General features: G+C 44.8%; 1 protein-coding gene across 1 annotated transcript in view; it reads left to right on the plus strand.

The window, feature by feature from the left end:
- Positions 1-22,129, plus strand: part of EXD1 (exonuclease 3'-5' domain containing 1) — a 220,208-nt gene extending 198,079 nt beyond the window's left edge. The window contains exons 11-12 of the mRNA XM_040332834.1: positions 7,397-7,588; positions 21,689-22,129. Coding sequence (XP_040188768.1) covers positions 7,397-7,588; positions 21,689-21,823 — 327 coding nt within the window. The 3' untranslated portion in view covers positions 21,824-22,129. The remainder of the gene's footprint in view (positions 1-7,396; positions 7,589-21,688) is intronic.
- The last annotated feature ends 2,546 nt before the right edge of the window (positions 22,130-24,675 follow it).

The raw sequence follows: 24,675 nt of genomic DNA on the forward strand, positions 1-24,675 counted from the left end.
CACAGCTGCAGTTGGGAAATGAGGAGTGTAGAGAACAACCTGGGAAAGTCTTCCATCTCCAGCTATGCAGTAAGCGATCTTTCACCCTACCACTATGTTCTGCCCACGGACTGCCCTGCCACTACATCCTGACCACTCAGCAGATTGCAGTTTATGCTGGAGTGAGTTCTTGCCCATGGGACTGGCAGAATAAGGACCGCTAAATGAGTCTGGGAGATTGAGAAAGCTGAAGTGACATACAAGTCCAGGGAAGCTGAAGAAGCCTGAGTCTGAGTGCGGGAGTCTGGAGTGTCTATTAAGACCCCAGATCTCTCCTCTGCCCTTAATGCATCTTATCACCCCAAGATCGTTTTGATCAGATGCTTTCTCAATTTAAAAATGGTGTGGTTTACATCCGGCGAAACAGAAGTGATGAAATGCTTGTTACTTCTGGTTTCTTAGACTATAGAGATGATTGGAGCCATTCCAGTCTGATCAGCTCTATGGTCGGCCGGTGGTACCACCAGCTGCATTCTTGGGTTCCATCCGGCTGCTTGTAAAAGTAATCCAGCTGCTTAACTAGCGGCTAGGATTGCATTTACAAGAAAGCCAAAAAAAAAAACAATACCAGGATGATGCCTGAGCACATAGTCGTATCTGTACATCACTGGTCTTTGTTGGGCATATATGCAATGTTTTGTTTTTCTTTCATGCAGAAACAAAAAAGATTCCTCCATTCATCTCAATCGATGTGGATGAAGAAATCTCTGCCAGAAAAAGTGTGTGGTGTGCTCATCAATAGAATCTGCTGCCCTGCATGCACCCACTTCTAATGTTGGGCATACATGTAATGTTTTTGTTTTGTTTTTTTCATGCAGCCTGTGGGTTGAACTAAAAAAACAGAACCCAACAACAGATTCCTCAATTAATTGATGTGGATAAAAAAATCATAAACCTAAGCATAGGAGCGATCAGACCACCCCAGGCCCCTCATGCTTGGGCATACGTTTTTTTTTTTTCTTTATAACTGCGGAAGAGAAATCTCTTGCAGCGATGCAGGCACTGACGTATGTATTCTCAGAGCAGCACCCTGTTGCTGTCAGAATAAACAGATCAGTGCTGCAGCTGATTGACGTTCCTACAAAGTGACAACAGTTAAAGCGGAGTTCCACCCAAAAATGGAACTTCCGCTTTAAGTGACCCCTTGACATGCCACATTTGACATGTAATTTTTTTTGGAGGGGGGGGGGAGAGCAGAAACCCTCTCTTTGGAGGCATCCAGCTCCCACCTCCTTCCGGGGCTCAGCGGAGCTGGAAGGAAGTCCACCTCTTCCCCCTCCCTCCCTGCAATCTTCTGGGACACGTCTCGGGTCCCAGAAGATTGCCCTGCCATTCAAATCGTGGCTTGCGCATGCGTGCCATTCTGTGAAGCCACAGCCAGGCACCCACAGTTACAATGAAGGCGCGCAGAGAGGTAGAGGAGAGGAGCTTTGTTCGCCCTCATCACTGGATCGTGGGACAGGTGAGTGTGCGATTTATTAAAAGTCAGCAGCTACACTTTTGATAGCTGCTAACTTTTAAATGGGTGGAACTCCACTTTAAAGGGGTTGTAAAGACAAAAATATTTTCCTCTTAAATTAAAGTCTGACAGTAGCTGATAAAGTAAAAAGTAATGTTTTGCATTATAACTAGTTTGATACCTGTTGAAATCGAGCCGTTTTATTCACCTCCGTCACTCCTGAATCATTATTCTCACTGACTTCCTGGTTTGCGGTGCACATTCATTTTTGCTACATCGCGGCCTAATGGGAACTACAGTTCCCATTAGGCTTAGCCTCCATGCCTGTGAGGGATAAGAGAGCATCTTCACGCAGGGCTGTAGTCATAGGGAGGGGGTGAGCAAATTCTGCTTTCCACCATGCAAAACGGCTCAGATGCTGGTGGAAAGCAAGAAGAGGAGTGACAGGAAATGGCATTTTCAAACCTGGATTACTGTATTTTGGAGGTCAAAAGGAAAAACGAGGTAAGGGATATTTAAATACTCTAGCTTGCAGCAATCAATTGATCTAATAAAAAACGAACCTTTAGTGTTCCTTTAACAATAACACACTGTGTAACAATATAACATTAACTCATAAAACAACTTTTTTTTTTACTTTAGTCTGTGCAAAGAAAAAATATATGCCAAAGCATAGGAGCGATCCACCTGCAGCCCACCCCAGACCCCTTATGCTTGGGCATGAAAGTTTTTCTTTTAACTGTGGATAAAAAAAATCACATCATACAGCACTGCAGGCACTGATGTGTATATATTCTGAGAACACCACCCTGCTGCTGTCAGAATAAACAGATCAGTACTGCAGCTGATTGCTTTTTGCTTTAAAGGAATGCCAAACAACAATGGTTTACAATATAACATTAACTCAATAAAAGAACAGCTTTTTTTTTTTTTTTTGGTTTTTATTTTTTTACTTATCAGAACCGTAAACTTTTCAACCTTTGATTTTTGGGTCTCTCAAAATGTGATAGACCATTTCCTGAATAGCTAACATCTTTTGAGACCCTTGTGTGTGAATTATGTGCCATAGACTGTGCCATGCTGTACCCTATACTAATACTCCACAAGTTTGTGGTAGCAATGGAAGCAGTCCTTGAGGCAGGAACCAGGTTGGCCAGGACAGAAAAAAATAGGTATATAGACATATCTTCTTTAGGGTGTCCTTCAAGTTGGGGTACCAGAGAGGACTTCAGGAAAATGCAGCTGCATCTGGATTTAGGCTTTGGGTCATGGCACCTTTTTGGTACAGAAGGGCCGTGATGATTGATTCCTGAAATTTTAGGAAGGATATACTTCTTCCAGTTGCTTTGTAAATTACAAAAGCGTTGTATACAGTTAATGCCAAATTCTAATGTTTATTTCTTTTGTTTGTATTGGTATGACACAAAAAAGAGGAGAAACAAAAAGACAAATCTGATGCATCCTAAGCAAAACTACAAAAATGGACTAGACAAAATTGTCACCTTCACTTTAATATTTGGTAGCACGCCCATTAGAGTAGGAAAAATAACTGAAATTATTTTCTTTCTGTAACCATCAGTGAGTTTCCTACACCTCTCTACTGGAATCTTGGACCACTCTTCTTTTGCCAACTGCTCCAGGTCTCTGATTGGAAGGGTTCCTTTTTCCAACTGCTGTTTTGAGATCTCTCTACAGGTGCTCTATAAAATTTAGATCCTGGCCTGTTCAGTACTCTCAAGCTCTTTACCATAAACCATTTCTGGTTTACATGTGTTTTGGGTCATTGCCCTGCTGTAAGACCCATGACCTCTGGCAGAGACCCAAGTTTCTGACACTGGGCCCTACAGTGCACCCCAGAATTCTTTGGTAGTCTTCAGATTTCATAATGCCATGCACACGGTCAAGACATCCAGTGCCTGAGGGCATGCTCTGGACATGGTGGTTTGATTACTCTCCTTGCAAGAGCGCTGCACAGACCGGGCTCTGTAACACCTAGACTAGCCATTACCACCTTGCACAATTCATGCCAGAGCGCTAGCTAACGTGGGAGCCTTGGACTGCAGAGATTCCCCGTTACTTTCTCCGCCAGCACTCAATCTCTTCTCCGGCCCCCACCTGTGCATTCAAAAATGATGGTGATATCAATGATCTGCTGTCAGAACTGCCCATGCGGCAGGACATCAAGGCGATGTCTGCATTCATAGTGTCTTCTCTGTCCAGGGAGATCCATGACATCAAGCAGCAGATTGACACAGTGGAGGGGAGGGTGGCTACTTTGTAATCCTCCACGTCTACAGTTAACACCCGGTTGGAGGCTCTGGAGGCGAATCGGGCCACGTACCGCCGCCATCTCATCGTCATCCAGCTTAAAATTGTGGGGAATGTAGGGAACAGAAACAAGACCAAAGGCAAATATGGGGGCTGATCTGCACTCTACGGCGATGGCCATCCTTAACCAGCTTCTGGACAAAGCACCAACGGCAGAACTTGAATTGGACCGTGTTCAAGGCCATCAGCCTCAGCAGCTCTGCTTAGCCAATATGGCCCCCTGATGCGCCTGTTGACTTTACCTATACTATTTGTTGATTGAACATGTTTAATGTTGGTGCCTTCTCTATGCATTACTATTTGTCTTTTGGTGGGTTCCCTGCTTCTGAAGCTGGCCTTTTTTTCATCCTTTTTCTTTGACAAGAGTGATCGGACACTAGTTTTGCCATACCTTTTTTCTTTCTCATGTACGCAGCTCGGATTTAGGATTAGCTAATCAGTTCTGGTGTCTAATTGGCTGCCCTGTGGTGGCCTGGGCAGGTTCCCGGGACCCTCTTACTGTTTGGTTACAGTGGATCAGCCTGACTGGGGAGACGTCTCACCGTATATTTCTTGCCTTCCTGCATCAGGTTTTTGTCCCCCACTTTGGGTTCTATTGGGGTCCTGTGAACCAACCAGCCTGGCTTTACTTCTTGGAGGCTAGTCTGTTAGTTGATCTTTAGCTACCCTCTTAGTGGAAGTGGTGTATATTTCCTATACTGTATATGTGTATTTATTTTTGAAAAAGTATTTGGAGGTGTCAGAGGACTAGTCTCTTTACATCTCTCTCCTGAGAACAGTTGCCTCTATGGCCTTCTTCGCTCTCTCACTAGGTTGACTGTAATAATATCGGTTACTTTACTCCATATTAATGTTGCTTTTAGTGGTGTTTATGGTTCATACCCGTGTTTCGGTTCCCTGGTCTGTGCACCTCTGCTAATTTACCTCCTGACCTTATCACCACCCCATATTGGATTTTCCTCTGTCATCTCTCTCCTGGATCTCATTTCCCCCTACCCTGGTAGACTTATCTGGGCACCAGAATGGCTTTGGCCACCATTAAGTTCACATATTTTAATGTTAGGGCCTCTTGTCCCTGAAAATTGTTCCAGACTTCTAACAGACTTGGGGAGGGGGGGTTGCAGGTGTTTTTTCTTCAAGAAATGCATTTCAAGCTCAACCACGTCCCTCGTCTTACTAACAGAGCTTTTCCTACAGCCTACCACAGTCCTTGTCCAATTCCAAATTCAAAGGGGGTGAGCATCATCATGCTGGCGAACACGGTACCCTGGTCATTATCCATAGTACAACAGGATCCACTTGGCCGTTTCCTTTTTGTATAGGGTAAATTGGTGACTTAATGGGTACTTTTGCCAGTGTCTATTTTCCCATTGTGGACCATCTCTGCTTCCTGTGGGGAATGATACTCTCGGTGTTCCAGTATGGGGCCCTGGTCGTGGGTTCCATCTTTGGATGTGTCTAGGGTACGTCTCATCTGCACCGCATACTAGCTCATTATGAAATACCTTAGAACGAGGCGTCGGTATCTCACTTGGTCCACACATAGGCAGCTGACATTTTAACTCGGCGTGTCTTTCGGGTATCGCGGCTCCAGCGCTGTGAGTGGCTGGAGCCGCGATGTCACTCCCTCGCATGCGCGCAGGAGACTTCTTTCAGGCAAGGTCCGGCATCTGCTGGGCTTTCAGCCGAGAATCCCAGATGCGCATGCGCCGCTGCAAGGGGAATACCTCCTAAACCGTACAGGTTTAGGAGATATTTTTTTACCTACAGGTAAGCCTTATTATAGGCTTACCTGTAGGTAAAAGTAAAAAAAAGACTATACAACCACTTTAATGAGCTTTCCGACTCCCAGTGAACGCCCTCCTACCCTTCTCTCCCCCCGGTAGAGATGACCAAGTGACCCTTACACTCCTTCTTTTTTTATTTTTTTTTACCTCCTTGTGTTTCTCCCTATGTTTCGCCCTTCCTTCCTCCGCTAAACGTCCTTTATCCTGCCTCCCTGTCCCTCTTGACTACTGACCCCTGGAGGTCTTACGCCTCATCTCTCTGCCCCCCCCCCCTATTTTCTATTTCTTTTTCACCAAATTCTGGCAACATTGCTCAGTTTGTACTCGCTGTGTGAAATAGTTATTTTGTTTTATGTGATCCTGCAATGTGTGCCTTCTCCCTTTTTTAGATCAATTGATGTTTGTTTCCCTGCAAACGAAGTATGCAGGACTATCTATGTTTAAGTCATGGTATTGGATTGTTTTGTTAGACATCCCTGGGATTATTATGGTCTTGGTGATCTCTCTGTCAGCCCTTATTATGCTAGACATTCTATTGACAGTGTACTCAGATGTACAGTATCTCTCTTAATATTTGTATTTTTCCATGACTTTATATACTAAATAAAGGAGTTACAAAAAAGACATCCAGTGCCTGAAGCGGCAAAGCAACCCCAAAACATCTGTGAACCTCCACGATGTTTGACCTTAGGGACTGTATTCTTTTTTTTTTTTTTTTTATTTCAAAGGCCTTATTTCTTTTTTCTGAAAACAGAATGATGGACTTTAACAAAAAGCTGTAATTTTGTTTAGTCTGTCCACAGCGCATTCTTCCAAAAGGATTTCGTCTTCCTCGGGTTAGTTTTGGCAAACTCCAATCTGTTTTTGTTTTTTCATTTTTATGTTTGTGTCGGCAGCGTGGTCCTCCTGGGTCTCCTACCATAGCACCCCATTTTCATTCAGATGGCGACATATAGTGTGAGCTGACACTGTTGTACCCTGTGCTTGAAGGTCAGCTTGAATGTGTCTGGAAGTTGATTGAGGTTCTCTATGTCCACCATTCGAACAATCCTAGGTTGCAATCTTTGATACATTTTTCTCTTTCGTCTATGTCCAGGGAGATTATCTACAGGGCCATACATGGGTTGTAAACTTCTTGACAATGTTGAACACAGTTTTCTGGGCAAAGTGGTGCATTATCTGACAGAAATGCAGGGGTGCCAGATGGCTCGGGAGAGCCGGGTAAACGCAGTGGCAGGATGGTGGTGGCACCCCCTTTTGGTCGTCTGTACAGTATCAAGATCATGACTGTGTCTGGACTGGCAGAGTGATGATAGATGTCACAGAAGTGCAGAACATGTGATCCCCAGGAGAAGAAGGGCCAAGGGAGCTTCTCCTTTAAACTGACCCATAAAGCTAACAATACTTTTTGAAATACATTAAATATTTTAATATATTCTTGCTATCCCTCTCCTAGACAACCAATGACTTCGTAAATATAATGCCAAGCAAAGAGGTTAAACAAGCTCTAGTCTGAAAAATGCATTGGGGACTTTAAATGAATTTTGCAAGCCCTGCAGTGTCTTTAGACAGTAAGGGTGCCTATAAACCTGCATGATCACTTCCATAATGTACAATCGGGGCCTCTCACCAGTCACCACCAATGCTCATACTGTAACATACCCACGCCCACTGCTGTTACCAGTCTTAGCATGGTCTGTATAACTCAGAATTCCTAGAGAAAGTGGGGAAGATAATTGGTATGTTTACAGTGTCCTAACTGGGGTTTCTTATTCCTATGTAGGAAATCCCCAATATCTGGTCTGACCGTCCAATGTCTTCTACCTTGCTGAAGGTATTGGCTCTGGAAGTATTGCACCTCCTAGATCTGCGCCAAGCTATGCTGGATGACATGTTTGCTGACGTTACACTGTTAGTTAATAGCTATCTCGGTGCTCATTGCCCCAGAAGAGCAGATGTTTTAGAGAGGGTTGAGGTAAGAAACTTTTTTTAGTCTAGTTTATTCATATATATTTCTTAAAAAAAAGAATTGTGAATGCTACAGCTAGCATGTTTCGAAGTATGAAAATGTTCATTCAATTATGGATTTAAATATTTAGGAATTTAAAGTGGTATTGCACCCAAAAGCAAACATTTATTATATTACAGCTTACCAATTCATAGATGTGGTGGTTATATTCATTTCTTTTTTTTAGTCTTCTATTTTCATCTGGTGATCCAGCCAGTAAGTTTGTAGTTTAACAGTAAAGCACTCTTGCAGTTACAGGGATGAGACAGACCATTTAACCTTGGCGGGGTGCTTAAAAATCATCAGATTCCCAAAAGGAAAGAAAACTGTACGCTGTAAATGGTTATAAAGGATTAGCTAGAGTCCAGCTTAAATTTTGTTACTGAATTTAAATCTGCTAGTACTTCTAACACTCCCCCTCTCCCCAGACTGACAATTCTGTTGTCCAAATCTGCCCTTGTGCTTTTTCATGCAGAGTGGTGACTATATAATACAGGAGATGAGTTACTGGCCAGATCAGCAGTGGAAAAAACGTATACAGCCACTACATCTATTGGTTTTTAACCACTTCAGCCCCGGAAAAATTTACCCCCTTCCTTACCAGAGCACTTTTTGCAATTCAGCACTGCGTCACTTTAACTGACAATTGCACGGTCGTGCAACGTGGCTCCCCCCCCCCCCCCCTCCACAAATAGAGCTTTCTTTTGGTGGTATTTGATCACCTCTGTGGTTTTTATTTTTTGTGCTATAAACAAAAATAGTGCAACAATCTTTTAGTTTTTGATATTCTAAATATACAGAATAAGCACATCTATTGGTTTGCGCAAAAGTTATAGCGTCTACATAATAGGGGATTTTTTTTTTCTAGTAATGGCGGCGATTTTTATTTTATTTTTTATTGTGACCGTGACATTGCGACCGACACTTTTGACACATTTTTGGGACCATTCACATTTATACAGCGATTGGTGCTATAAAACTCCACTGATACTGTATAAATGTGACTGTTAGGGAAGGGGTTAACACTAGGGGGCGATCAAGGTGTTAAATGTTTTCCCTAGTGAGTGATTCTAACTGTAGGGGGAAGGGACTCACAAGGGGAGGAGACCGATCTGTGTTCCTCTGTACTCGGAATACACATTGGTCTCCTCACCTCTGACAGGACATGGATCCTTGTGTTTACACACACAGATCCACAGTCCTGCTGCTGTAATTGCAGGCGCCCAGCAGACATCGCGGTCGCCGGGCACGCGCACCGGGTCCCGAGTGATGCCGCTCGCCCCTCCTAGACGGCCGGGAAGCCCAGGACATCATATGACGTCCACCCATGATGGGAGATGCCATCTGTGGACGTCATTTGACAATGGGCGGGTAGGGAAGTGGTTAAGCTGCATTATATTAAATTTTTGGTTTTAATACCACTTTAACTATATAAGCTTGATGTAAATAATCTCATACAGTGTTAATGTTCATTTTTCTTTTTAAGAAGAAATACAAACCTGCTTCTTATTCGCTTCCTATTGAGTCGGAGATCATGTTATTAGCCTGCCTTTCAGACTCAGCCAATCGGAGGAAGCTTGTATTAATTGATAGAATGGCTTGGCACTGCTAGGGTTTTGCCTCACAGCCATAACACAGAGCTGTATACTGTATGTAGCTGAGGCTACATACAGTTTATACAGCACTCCTAGCAGGTGCACCTGTTGGTGTAAGAAATAGTTTGTTTGGGCTAGCCAAAGGACCTAGTTAATGTGATGGTAAAGCTGGCTTTAACCTTGTCGCTACCAGGTCTGTACATAGTACAGGTCTGACAGCGGGGGGGTTCACACTCAATCCGGTGGTTACAGCAAAAAAATAAAGTTGCACATAGGATTGCACATAAGATCCCACAAGATACACATGTTGCAAATCGCCACACGCGCCGGAGAGATGGCAATAATTCTAGCACAAGACGACCTCTGTAGCAGTAAACTGATGACCTATAGGGGGCTTTTAAAGCATTGCCGATAGAAAATATAGGGTACTGAAGTTTGTTGACATTTCACGGGTGGACACAAATTTTGGGTCGTTTTATTGCGTCTGTTTGCCCTAAAATTCACTTTAGTGTTTTTCTTTACTGAAATTTTTGCATTTCCTAGCCCATTGTGGTAATATCAAGTGACATAAAAAATTGGAACTACAACTATTTTATTCTCTATGGTGTCTCCTTTCAGAAAGTTTATAATGTTTGGGGGTTGTGTGTAATCTTCAGACCTAAAATTATTTTTTAAACGTGTACAAAAAACGCAAAAGCGGCTCTGGCAACAAAAGGATTAAAACCTAAAGCTGGGCATATACACCACTAGTATTTTGTTTTGAAAATGTATGTTTCTCTTTTGTCCATGGACAGACACAGCTCCTTATATTCTTGACTTGTGGGTTATGCTCCGTCTATTAGGAGAGGACTAGGCAGACATGTTAGACATTTAAAACATGTAACTTTAGCAAAGCTGAACAGCCCCGCCCAGGGGGCGGTCCCTCTTGTCATAACCCCTCACACTGCAGTCAGCAGCTCAGTTTTTTTTTCTGCCTAGTAGATAAGGACCTGGCTCCCTTTTTGGGCCCATGGCCCTGAAGAACTTTTATTTTACAATTTTTATTTTCACTTTTTGATCCTGAGATCTTCTATCAACTGCCGCCTGGGTGACAGGCTGGATAATATAGATCCTTGTAGTCCCCCCCCCCCCCAGCCCGGCCATCGAGCATGAGCAGGGCTTGGCTACACCTTGGGTCGGCCACGACATGCCCCGTTTGCTCCAGGGGTGGCCGGTGAGCTATATGCTCCGGGGTTAACATATGACTGGGCTACTGCTGACTAAGTCATAGTGAACCGTGGCCGACAGCCACTCCGTACTGCTCGGCTGTGGGTCTGTTAGGAACGCACCAGCAAGTCCTCACATGAATGGGTAAGTAGGGTTCCTCCTGTTTTGGCAGGATGGAACAGCTGGGCATTTCTGGGGGGGGGGGTCGATTAGGGGGTCTCCTGTCCTCCCTTTCCTCTCCCTCGTCCCTTTTTCCTCATCCACATGCATTGCGGGGCCTGCTGTGTGCAATCGGGGTGTGCCTGGGGGGGGGCTTTGGGTCCTGGCTGGGGGCTGCGGGTGTATCCGCTCTCACTATGGGTGGTCTGACTTTTGGGGGAACTCCGCTCGGGGGCCACTGCGTTATAGCGGCCTTCCCGTCTGCCTCAGGATGCTCGGCGCCATTTTCTTGTACCCGCGCTGCTGCTGTATGTAATACAGCTGGTGGCGTTTTTGTTGTGGCCGCGCTGTGGCGCAGAAAGTTACTGCAGGCGGCCATTTTCTGGAAGCTCTCGCTCCTTTTATCTGAGGCGTACGGCGGCCATCTTGTGTGGTTTTTACACAGGTTTTGGCCGCTAGTGCTGGAATGGCCTTCTGAACAGCGCGGACGGCACGGTTCACCTCTGAGACACCCAGACACACACTGTCAGTGTGGGAGAGCGGACCATGGTGCTGTGTGGTGCCTTGTCGGGGCGGTGAGTCCCCTGGGATACCCCTGGTCAGTAGCAGCTAAGAGGGTGGGCTTCTTTTTCAGTGTACTTGACTGTAGCCCCTGAGGCGGTTCAAGCTGTGGGTCAGCATGGAGCCAGAAAGCTGGCGTTTCTTCTCCAGTCATTCCGGTGTTAGACAACTGGTGCCCCTGCACCTGCGGTACCTAGGGACGCTTTGTTGGCAGTCCTGGAACCATTGTTGCCAGGGTGGAAGTGGTGTGTGGCGCAGGGGGGGGTTAAACGCCCCCACCATCTTCTGGGAATGGGTCTGTCTCTGACTCGGGCATGGCTGTGGCACAGGGCCCCTGCTCTGATGGGGAAGAGTCTGCTGACCAGGACCATTTGGACAGTATGGAGGACTCCATGTCCGGGTCCACGCAGGACAAGACAGATGTGAGCAGGTTGCCCTTCTGGAAGCTCGTATTAGAGATCTGGAGGAGCAAGTTGCAACACTGGGTAGAAATGACAACCTTGAAAGGGGTCCTCTGCTCGCTGAGCAAGTGGTCAGTAAGGTTGATGTGGAGGGTGGAGGGGAAAGTCAGGATTATCAGATAGGGAGATGGGTTAATGCAGTTAGAGGGAGTGGAAGGGGCGTGAAGAAAGGGAAGGCCAGTCCTGTATTTGTGCATCAAAACAAATTTGCCAAGTTGGGTGATGATGTGGAGGTGGCAAACACAGAGGTGGCAGCCCTAGATGTTACTGCTACCCCTAACAGCCGGGAGAGCATCCCATCTAGTAGAGGTGGGGAGGGGAGTGCAGGTAGGCCTAGACAGTTGGTGGTAATAGGGGATTCTATAATCAGAAGGACTGATAGAATAATTTGTCGCCAGGATCGCTTCAACCGAATGGTTTGCTGTCTCCCTGGTGCCAGGGTTCGGCATGTGGTGGACCGGGTGGATAAATTACTGGGAGGGGCTGGGCATGACCCAGCTGTCTTGGTCCACGTTGGAACCAATGACAGTATACATGGAAGGTGGAGGCTCCTTAAGAATCAATTTAAAGAACTAGGCTGCAAGATGAAGGGAAGGACCTCCAAGGTGATATTCTCTGAAATATTGCCTGTGCCATGCGCAACACAGGAAAGGCAGGGGGAGATTAGAGAGCTGAATGCATGGCTAAAGACCTGGTGTAGGAAGGAGGGATTTGGGTTTCTAGAGCACTGGGCTGACTTTTCATTGGGGTGCAGCCTATATGCTAAAGACGGTTTGCACTTGAATGGAAGGGGGTCTGCTGTGCTGGGGGAGAGGTTTATGGGAATGCTGGAGGAGTATTTAAACTAGGATTGAGGAGGGAGGGTGAATTAGAATTACATCGAGCAGACAGGTCAGTTAGTGGTCAGACATTAATGGAGAGTGGAATGGGGATAGATGGGGGGAGGGTTATGGCAGGTGACAAGAAAGTTCCCATGTTGCAAACAGCCATTGGAAATAATAGTGCCATTTGTACTACTATAAATTATATGAAAAACACCAGAGAAAAATGTAACAATACATTTAAGTGTTTGTTCACCAATGCCAGAAGTCTGCCAAGCAAAACAGGTGAGCTGGAAGCTCTGATGCATGAGGAGAGCTATGATGTAATCGGTATTGCTGAAACTTGGCTTCAATCCTCACATGACTGGGCTATTAATATTCCTGGCTATGCTCTCTTTCGGAAAGACAGGGTAAAAAGGAAAGGTGGAGGGGTCTGTCCCTATGTGAGAAGTGACCTCAAAGCAAGCGTGAAAGAGAACCTGGTTGATGGAGAGTGTGATGAGGCTGAAGCATTATGGGTGGAACTGCATACAGATGTGCGTAGTTCAAAATTAATCATTGGAGTTTGTTATAAACCACCCAATGTTAATGAGGAGGTGGAGACTCAGCTCCTTGCACAGATGGAAAGGGCTGCAAGGTCTGGGACGGTGATAATAATGGGGGATTTTAACTACCCAGAAATTGACTGGATTAATGGCACTTCTGGGACAGTTAAAGGACAAAAATGTAAAAACCTATTGCAGGACAATTTTATGGTGCAGTTTATTGAGGCCCCAACTAGGAATGATGCCCTGTTGGACCTGATAATTTCAAACCATGCAGAGCTTATTACTAATGTTCAGATAAAGGAACACCTGGGTAGCAGTGATCATAACATGATTTCATTTAATGTTAACTATAAGCAAGAAATACATACAGGAAATATTAAAACACTAAATTTTAAGAGAGCAAATTTTCCAAGGATGAGGGCTGCTCTCCAGGACTTGGACTGGGAGGGACTATTGGCACAGATGAACACAGAACAGAAATGGGAATTCTTCAAAAAGACTGTGTGGAACCTCACTGCAAAGTATGTTCCCATGGGCAATAAGTTTAAAAGGCTAAAAATAAAACCTATGTGGCTCACGGTCAAAGTTAAAAAAGCTATAAACAATAAGAAAGTAGCTTTTAAAAAATATAAAAATGAAGGAACACTAGTGTTGTTTAAATGTTACAAAGAATATAACAGGATATGCAAAAAGGAAATCAAGGATGCAAAAATTCAAAACGAACGACAGATTGCAAAAGATAGTAGGACAAACCCCCAAAAAATTCTTTAAATATATTAATAGTAAAAAGGTGAAGTCTGAGCATGTAGGCCCCTTACAAAATAATCTAGAGTGGGTGACTGGGGACAAAGAGAAGGCAAATTTACTAAATGTTTTCTTCAGCTCTGTGTATACAATGGAGCATGGGGGAGCTCATGTCCAAAATGGGGGTGGGAGTGACACAGCCCCAAATCCACAATGGCTCAAAAGTGATATGGTCCAGAAATATTTAGACAGAATAAAGGTGGATAAAGCACCTGGACCTGATGGCATCCATCCACGGATCCTAGGTGAGTTGAGCTCTGTCATTTCAAAGCCACTGTATCTAATATTTAGGGACTCATTAAAGACAGGAATAGTACCACTGGATTGGCGCAGGGCCAATGTGGTGCCCATATTTAAAAAGGGAACAAAGTCTTTACCAAGTAACTATAGACCTGTTAGTTTAACTTCTATAGTTGGGAAGATACTGGAACGTTTAATAAAAGACCACATGGATGAGTTCTTGCTGGAAAAAAAACTATTTAAGCAGCAGACAACATGGATTCATGAAAGACAGAAGTTGTCAGACAAACCTGATTTCCTTTTATGAAGAGGTAAGTAAAACCCTGGACAGAGGCGTGGCTGTGGACGTGATATATTTGGATTTTGCAAAAGCGTTCGATACAGTTCCGCACACACGGCTCATGTGTAAGGTAAGGTCTACAGGATTGGATATATCAGTTTGTAAATGGATAGAAAATTGGCTGAAAGACAGAATTCAGAGAGTCGTGGTTAATGATTCTTACTCTGAATGGTCCAATGTTATGAGTGGTGTACCCCAAGGTTCAGTGCTGGGACCCTTACTTTTCAATATATTTATAAATGATATTGGGTCTGAGATCAAAAGTAACATTTCTGTCTTTGCAGATGACACCAAGCTATGCAGTGGAATAACGTCCTTACAGGATGTCTCCAATTTACAAGCCGACCTCAATGCTCTGTCTGATTGGGCGACTAAGTGGCAGATGAGGTTTAATGTAGATAAATGTAAAGTTATGCACTTGGGGGCTAAGAATATGCATGCATCATACATACTAGGGGGAGTACAACTGGGGGGGTCTGTAGTGGAGAAGGATCTGGGGGTTTTAGTTGATCATAAGCTCAATAATGGCATGCAATGCCAAGCTGCGGTTTCCAAAGCGAGCAAAGTCCTTTCTTGTATTAAGAGAGGTATGAACTCCAGAGACAGAGATATAATTTTGCCCCTGTACAAATCATTAGTAAGACCTCATCTGGAATATGCAGTTCAGTTTTGGGCACCAGTTCTCAAAAAGGATATAGGAGAACTGGAGAAAGTGCAGAGAAGAGCAACCAAACTGATAAGAGGCATGGAGGAGCTCAGCTATGAGGAAAGATTAGAGGAACTAAATTTATTCACTCTTGAGAAGAGGAGAATAAGGGGGGATATGATCAACATGTACAAATATATAAGAGGTCCATACAGTGAACTTGGTGTTGAGTTATTCCCTTTACGGTCATCACTGAGGACAAGGGGGCACTCTTTACGTCTAGAGGAAAAGAGATTTCACCTCCAAATACGGAAAGGTTTTTTCACAGTAAGAGCTGTGAAAATGTGGAACAGACTCCCTCCAGAGGTGGTTCTGGCCAGCTCAGTAGATTGCTTTAAGAAAGGTCTGGATTCTTTCCTAAATGTGCAGAATATAACTGAGTACTAAGATTTGTAGGTATAGTTGATCCAGGGTAAATCCGATTGCCTCTCGGGGGATCAGGAAGGAATTTTTTCCCCTGCTGTAGCAAATTGGATCATGCTCCGCTGGGGTTTTTTGCCTTCCTCTGGATCAACTGTGGGTATGGAGTTGGGTGTATAGGATTTTACTGTGTTTTTTTATTTTGTTTTTTGTGGTTGAACTGGATGGACTTGTGTCTTTTTTCAACCTGACTAACTATGTAACTACTATGTAACTATTGTTGGAGCACTTATCACAGCAATGCGTAAGGAGCCACGCCGTAGACCAGGGCCCTCCCTTTTCCACTTAGAAGCGGTATTTTCATCAGTCAGGACCTGCAGGTAGGCGTTTCCAGGCTAACAATGGTCCTGCTGAGGGACAGAAGTGTTCCTGGGTTCACAAGCCTGCGAAACAAGTCTTCTACCGCATGAGGGTTTGCCCCGCCCGTCTCCCAGGTGGGGGGATGTCTTTGTGAGTTTGCAGTTTGGTGGGCCTCCCTGCTTTCCGACTAGTGGGTTGCAAGGTGGTTTCTTCAGGGTACAAGATAACGTTTCTTTCTTGTCCACCAAACGGTTTCTTTCCCTTAAACCTTCCTTTCCTTCCAACTCATCGGGACGCCCTAAAGAGGGCTGTACAGGACTGCTGATATGCGGGTTGATCATACCTGTTCCGCTGCAGGAAAGGTTTCGGGGATTTTACTTGAATCTGTGGTGCCAAAGACAGACGGGGGGAGATTCAGAAAGAGATACGACGGCGTATCTCCTGATACGCCGTCGTATCTCTGAGATACGACGGTCGGATCTATGCGACTGATTCATAAGAATCAGTTGCGCATAGATCTCCCTTAGATCCGACAGGTGTAAGTGACTTACACCGTCGGATCTTAGGCTGCAATCTCCTGCCGGCCGCTAGGTGACGCTTCGGTTTTTTACGCGACAAATATGCAATTTCCGCCGATTCAGAAACGAATGCCCGCCCGTCGTTTTTTTTACGTCGTTTGCGTTCGGCTTTTTCCGGCGTATACTTACTCCTGCTATATGCGGCGTATCCAATGTTAAGTATGGCCGTCGTTCCCGCGCCAAGTTTTGAATTTTTACGCCGAAACCAATGACGTCCTAGCGACGTCATTTGGAGCATGCACACTGGGAAAAATCGCGGCAGGCACAGTACGATCGGCGCGGGGATGCGCCTGATTTAAATAATACACTCCCTCTAGCCGCCGAATTTGAATTCTGCCGGGGGATTTACGATCCACCGGCGCAAGTTTCGAGGTAAGTGCTTTCTGAATACAGCACTTGCCTCAAAAAATTGCGCTGGCGGATCGTAAATAAGATAGATTACGCGGATCTAAAGATCCTCTGATCTATCTGATTCTAGCCCACGGAGTCGATCCAATCCTGGACCTCAAGGCCCTCACCGCCTTTGTACAGATTATAAAATTCAGATTGGAATCCGTTCACTCTGTGGTCGCTGCACTCCAACCGGGGGATTTTCTGGCGCCCCTGGACAACAAGGATGCATATTTGTGCATCAAAGGTTCCTGCGCTTCGCGGTCGGGGAATACCACTATCAAGTTGTGGCTCTCCCCTTGGGCTTGGCGTCAGCGCCAAGGGTTTTACCCAAGGTGCTCGCCCCAATCTGGTCTTGCTGAGACAGCAAGGAATCGCTATCGTGGGCTACTTGGACGACCTCCTCCTGAGGGCTGTTTCCACCTCAGTATTAGAGGAGGCTGTGGCATTTGCCAATCAGCCCACCGAGAATTTGGCTGGGTGCCGAACTTCCAGAAGTCGGTGTTGCCACCAATTCAGCGCCTAGAATTTATGGGATTGATTCTGGACTCCTCAGAGGCGAGAGTCTTCTCCCTTTGGAAAAATTGCAGGCTCTACAGGCTGCAGTGAAGCTGTTGGCATCCCGTATATGGTCGTCGTTCCGCTTTTGCATGCGAGTAGTGGGTCTCGTAGTAAGCATCCTTTGAGTCGGTACTGTATGCTCAATTCCACACTTGAGTTCTGCTGAAGGAGATTCTGTCCAAATGGGACAATTCTCTGCTGTCCCTGGATTGTCAAAACTGGATGAGCCAACTAGTCGGGGCTTCCCTGGTCAGGTGGCTGAGTTCACCGGCCCTTCAGTCCAAAGTCGTTCCTTCCCTTTCACTGGACAGTGACCACTACGGACACCAGCCTGACCGGTTGGGGGGGGGTGTTTCAGGGGTTCAGTCGACACAAAGTCGCTGGACACAAGAAGAATCCTGCCTGCCGATCAATGTCCTGGAACTTCAGGGAACAGGCAGTGCATCTCCACAGGATCACAGAGGCTACAGGGGCATCCGGTCAGGATCCAGTCTGACAATGCCATGGCTGTCATTGGTAGCCCCGTGGGAACAATATCTGCTGATTTATGCCTCCCCCCCCACTAAAATTGCTTCCTCGTCAGAGTGGAGACCGAGGGGATTCCGGTGATCCTAATTTCCCCGGCTTGGCCTCGGCATCTTTGGTACTCAGACCTGGTAAAACTAGTGGCGGATGCTCCCTGGCGACTGCCGTTGTGAGAGAACCTTCTGTCACAAGGTCCTATTCTTTATCCTGCTTTCAAGTCTCTGGCTTTTAACGGCATGGCTGTTGAAAGCCAGGGACTACAAAACTGAGGCCTGTCGGATTCGGTAATTTCCACTATGCAGAAGGCACGGAAGTCATCTTCCCGGAAGATTACCATTGTACGTGGAAGGCCTACATCTCTTTGTGTGAAGAGATGGGGTGACATCCATGTGCATATGTGTTTTTTCTAGGATCCTGCTGTTTTTACAGCGTGAAGTGGATCAGAAACTTGCCTTAGGCACTATCGATGGGCAGATTTCAGCCATGGCTGTTTTCTTTCGGCGAACCTTGGCGGTTCGTTCACTGATGCGTATGTTTGTGCAAGGGGTCCGACATGTGGCCCCCCGGTTTGACCACCACTTCCTCCGTGGGATTTGCATCTGGTGCTATCGGTACTTCAGAAACCTCCCTTCGAGAACATCAGACAGATTCCTCTTTTGGCACTCTCTCAGAAAGTTGCTTTTCTGGTGGCCTTTATATCTGTCAGAGGGTTTTCTGAGTTGGCGGCCTTGTCTTTCAAAACCCCATACTTAAAGGATCACTAAAGGAAATTTTTTTTTTTTTGCTGAAATGACTGTTTACAGGGTATAGAGACAAAAGTTAACTGATTCCTTTTAAAAATGATTAAATTCAATCATTTAATGTGCCTGTACTTTCACTTTCGTTTTTAAACTGGTTTTATGTTTATGTGAAGTAAAGAGACCCACAGAACAAAAACAAACAAATCCAGGGCAGTGTTTTGTTTTTAAAATGAATCTGATTGGTTCTGTTAAGTTTTAGACACACAGTAATGACAGCTTAGACCACCGTGAAAAGCTCCCAGTATGATGGTTATAAGGAGCCAGACAACTAGGAAGTGTGGAGATCAGAGCAGTTTTAAAGCAACATCAAAGCAAAAACGAGCAATGAGGACATGAAACCAGGACTGCAGTAAGGTAAAGGAAGCTATTTAGCTAAAAAAAAAAATTCCTTTAGTGATCCTTTAATCCTCCATAAGGATAATGAATGAATGACTTGTATAGCGCAACTCATGCGAACTGAATCGCCTCTGGGCGCTTTTTCCAGCCAGAGTCTGCTTGGCTGGTGCGGTCATTTTACCACGTAGGATCGTGACACGCTTGGGACACAGTCATACACACAAACCCAGATATACATATATATATTGGGCCAATTTGGACAAGATCCAATTTACCTACCAGCATGTCTTTGGAGTAGGTAAGGCAGTGCTACGCCCGCAGCCTTCGTTTCATCCAAAGGTAGTTTCGGGTTCTTATCTGAATGAGAAAATTGTGCTTCCATGTCCTTGGCCGTCATATTCCCGAGGTTGCATTACATTCCCTAGACGTGGTACGTGCTCTGCGGGTGTGTCTGTCTGCTACGGCTCCGTTTAGGAGGTCAGACTCTGTGTCGATGAATGGTCCAAACAAAGTCCTGGCAGTCGTCGGCCACCATTTCTCGGTGGATCAGACAGATCTTGTCTCAGGCTTATGCCCTGAAAGGAGGGGCGCCTCCCTTTCCAGTCATGGTGCATTCGACCAGGGCATTTGGTGCTTCATGGGCTTTCCGACATCAAGCGTCTGTCTCACAAGTGTGTTAGGCGGCGACCTGGTCATCCGTTCACACCTTTACCAAGTTTTACAAGGTTGATGTGAGTGCATCTTCGGATTCTTGCTTCGGCCGCAAGGTTTTGCAGGCGGCTGTTTAAGGTTGCAACTCCTCCGTTAAGGAGCTATGGTTGTTTTATGGTGAAATTGGTTTGATTGCTGTTCCCACCCCTCAGTTTTTGACACTGCTTGGGGATGTCCCACAAGTCAAGAATATAAGGAGATATGTCCGTCCATGGACGAAGGAGAAAATAGGATTTTTTGTACTCACCGTAAAATCCCTTTCTCTGAAGTCCGTGGACGAACACAGCACCCACCGCTCCTTTTTAAGTTTGTACTGCTTTTTGACGAACTGAGCTGCTGACTGCAGTGTGAGGGGTTATGACCTGTTCAGCTTTGCTAAAGTTACATGTTTTAAATGTCTAACATGTCTGCCTAGTCCTCTCCTAATAGATGGAACATAACCCACAAGTCAAGAATATATGGAGCTGTGTCCGTCCATGGACTTCAGAGAAAAGGATTTTACGGTGAGTACAAAAAAATTTTTTTTAATCGTTAGTGGGGCCAAATCAGAGTTTGTTTTTGACCATAGGGTTGAGAAAATAAGGAGCCAGATGGAAAAATTTGCCCAAACAGGTTGTGTAGACAGGGGCAGACACACAACACTAGTGTCTATCAAACAGAGCTGATGTCAGTAGGACACTGGAAGCACAGCAATATAATGCCTGGAGTTGTGCTTTAGGCACACTGCTTCCTTGTTACAAACTACTGTGTCTTGTATCCTTATACAAGTGCAGTAATAGAGGCTGAGAGCTAGAACCAGCAGCACCCCTGTCCCCTCTCCACTGCTCTCTGTTTTGAGTTACTAGCCGTTGTGATTTCTCAGCTCTCAGGCTCAGAGCCAATATGCGACAGCCGCAGTGTCATAGAGGTTTGTGTGTTTCTTAGAAACCTCAAATTTCTCCTTTATAGAAACACTGTACTAACATACGTATGTAGGCTGCTATTGCTGACCACCTAAAAATTCTGTGAGCCTGGCTGCTTCTGGGTTTAGTACTTTGAATCGCAAACACGGAACAAATATACAGAATGTAAAAACTGTACTGCTTATCTCCATACTTGTTTCAGGTCAGTTAGGCTTCACACACACAGAGCCTAGAGGTTGCAAAGTCCTGTAGTGTAAAATCCAAGGTACTTTCATGCCTAAAGAGCTGCATACAGCCACCTGTACAAGTGAAAACTTGTATGAGATCAAACAAAGATGGCTTATGTATTGGCTTTTACTTGCATGTGTGCATATGACCGATACCCAAAATGTGCCACTTTCGCAGTTTCAGAAGGAGGGGGTTATCAGTTATAGGCTGCTTACAGTCTATTCTCTGCAGAACAACAACGTAAAGTGACAGGGCATAACCTAAGTGCAGTAGTAAAAATATAGATGGGTAATAATGACATATCAATTGCATTTACAAGAGTGATGAAAGAGAATCTGCTTGTCCAAATCCTTGATAGAAGATAGGATCAAACAGCTTGTCTTGGCCAGTGTGCAAAAAAGGCCACCCTTGAGCCTGGATGAATGATGGAGAAACAGTAGTTTGTGCTGCTAGTGGCTGGATTACAGCGGTGTCCTTGTGGCTCAGAGCAGACTGATTATTCCAGGTTAGAAAATGACAATAGGTGTTGGTACGCAGTGTGTTTTGGAGGGCCTTTTCCTTCGAGGCCCTCTGAAATATGCTGGCTTAGCAACACGTGGTGTCACTCTAATGCAAAACTCTATCTTTTCAGAGCCATGAAGATGCTGCAGGTCACTGATGTAATCCAGCAATCAGTGGTGCAAGCCGTGTTGTTTATTTACCATTTGGCCAGACTTCAGGGGTAACTCAGGATGGGTCCTTGTGCACACAGTCCTACAGTTGGCCAAGTGGAGCTGTTTGAGTATATTTTCTCTGTATGGGTGTCCTTTTGTTTTATTTTTCTTGTGTGGTAATTTTATTCTTGTGATTTGAAGAAATAAGTTCATCTTTTGCAGACCCCCTGCTCGCAGCTTCCCAAAGAACTTCAGCAGCTTCCTGTCTTACAGCAAATGAGAAGAGAATCGGCACTGAAAGAATACAATTTTAACAGCCAGGGATTCCTTATAAGAGCAGAGAAAAAGAAGCCATGATCTCTAGATGAGCCTTACCTTAATCAGAATTGGTGCTAGGAGATTTCCTTCATTGGGGTGCACACTTTCTCCTCACGTAGTTCTCTCACGTTACAGCTCACTGGTAGAGTTTCTAGGAATTTTGGTCCCTTTTTTTTGTTTTTCTTGTAGGTTATTATTTTACATGCATTTATAAAATATAATTTTTTACTAAAAATGTAAGGATTTTTCATGATCCCAGTGTGCTTTCTTTTTTTTGTAATTGGATCACCTGTCCATGTTTTATTCCTTTAACACAGTTCTCAAAATAAAATGTGAAGGGTGATCCATAATTTTTCAGTAGTCACTGTGCCTTTAGTTGAATTTTTGCATAGTCTGTTGAAAGTGTCTATGATTTATCAAATTGTTGAGGTTTCATTTGGTTTGTTTGCTTTGCAGTTGTTACCTTTTTTTTTTTATATATGCATATTTCTTTCAAATACTGTACATATGTAACAGTAATAAACAAATTGTTACTACAGTTCTTATTTTTTACAGTTCTTTTTACCTTTAACCAGAACAGTGATAAAAACTGAAAAGCATAATGCTTTTAAAGTATACTAAGGCCTGAACATGAAAGGAAACAAAGATGGGGGGGGGGGGGGGTTGGTTTAGTTTAGTCAGTTTACAAAAGCACAAGTAAAGTAAAGCTAAAGGGTAACCATGCATTTTACAGCACCAAATTTGAAAAAAGTTACAACACAAGAAAACGCCCACAGTCCCACCACTATTGATCAGAGTTACAAAATAGGTTAAAAAGAGCCGTGTGAGAGTCTATTGTAACAACCGTTATAATAATTAGGGTTCTGTTGTACCAGCCTAATTTATCTCCTTTCGCATATCATTATTTTAGCACAGCAACTGGAAAAAATGTGACTATATTGGTAGTGAAATAGGACCAATAGCCTACACAAGGTTGTCAGCCTGGAAACTAGCCATAATGTGCACTGGAGTATCCCCAACTGCCAATGATGCATCAGTGATAATGGTTAGATAGCCATTTGAATTGCTGACATGAGCAATACTAGCCAGATTATCTCTCCATGGCAACCAGATGTTTTGAAACATTTTCAGAGTATCCTGCCCCATGTAATAAGTTTTTTAAAGCCTATATAATTGAAGGGGTGTGTCCTGGCTATGGAGCTGAATGAACACAAGTGAGCTGAGCTCTGTGCTGAGTGAGCAGCCTCGTCTGCATTCAGGAGTGTTAACCACTTGACCACTGGGCACGAAAACCCCCTTAATCACCAGACCAATTTTCAGCTTTCGGTGCTCTCACAATTTGAATGACAATTACTCAGTCATACAACATTGTACCCATCTGAAATTTTTGTCCTTTTTTTCCCACAAATAGAGCTTTCTTTTGGTGGTATTTGATCACCTCTGCGGTTTTTATTTTTTGCGCTATAAAAGAAAAAAGACTGAAAATTCTGTAAAAAAAAAAAAAAAAATCTAGTTTCTGTCATATTAGCAGGTTATTTCTCACACACAGCATATGCATACTACAAATTACACCCCAAAACACATTCTGCTATTCCTCCCGAGTATAGCGATACCACATGTGTGCGACTTTTACACAGCGTGGCCACATAGAGAGGCCCAACATGCAGGGAGCACCATCAGGCGTTCTGGAGCACCCAGGCCAATTCTGACATTTCTCTCCTACATGTAAAAATCATCATTTATTTGCTAAAAAAATTACATAGAAACCCAAAACATTATATATGCTTTTTTTTCAAAGACCCTAGAGAATACAATGGCGGTTGTTGCAACTTTTTATCTTGAACGGTATTTTCGCAGCAATTTTTTGAACGCGTGTTTTTAAAAAAAAAAACTGTTTTGTGCTTAAAAAAAAAAAAAAACAGTAAAGTTAGCCCAATGTTTTTGCATAATATGAAAGATGAAGTTACGCCGAGTAAATAGATACCCAACATGTCACCCTTCAAAATTGCACACGCTCGTGAAATTGCGCCAAACGTTGCTACTTAAAAATCCCCATAGGCGACGTATTGCAAGGTATTGGAGTATTGAGGGTATTGCGGAGTATTGGGGGGGTATTGCAGAGTATGGGGGGGTATTGCAGAGTATGGGGGGGTATTGCAGAGTATGGGGGGGGTATTGCAGAGTATGGGGGGGGTATTGCAGAGTATGGGGGGGGGTATTGCAGAGTATGGGGGGGGTATTGCAGAGTATGGGGGGGTATTGCAGAGTATGGGGGGGGGGTATTGCAGAGTATGGGGGGGGGTATTGCAGAGTATGGGGGGGGTATTGCAGAGTATGGGGGGGGGGGTATTGCAGAGTATGGGGGGGGTATTGCAGAGTATGGGGGGGTATTGCAGAGTATGGGTGGGTATTGCAGAGTATGGGGGGGTATTGCAGAGTATGGGGGGGGGTATTGCAGAGTATGGGGGGGGGGTATTGCAGAGTATGGGGGGGTGGGTATTGCAGAGTATGGGGGGGTGGGTATTGCAGAGTATGGGGTGGGGTATTGCAGAGTATGGGGTGGGGTATTGCAGAGTATTGCACTCATCATTATTTTTATTTTGCAGAGTATTGCGCAGGGATGGCTGGATCTGTGACTGCAATTGTCACAGATCCAGCCCACAGTGCGGCGGCTGCTGCTGCCGCCCGATCCCCCCCCCCCCCTCCCTCTCCTCTCACACTGTACCGAACGGTACAGAGAGGAGAGGGAGGAACCGGCGTCATTACATGACGCCGGTTTGTTTACAAGTGATCGCGCCGTCATTGGACGGCGCGATCACGTGGTAAGGAGCCGCTTCCATTGGCTCCTTACCGCGATCCGTGTTGCTGCGGGTCCCGTGGACCCGCCGAGC

This window comes from Rana temporaria, chromosome 13, assembly GCF_905171775.1.
Source record: "Rana temporaria chromosome 13, aRanTem1.1, whole genome shotgun sequence".
Lineage (NCBI taxonomy): Eukaryota > Metazoa > Chordata > Amphibia > Anura > Ranidae > Rana > Rana temporaria.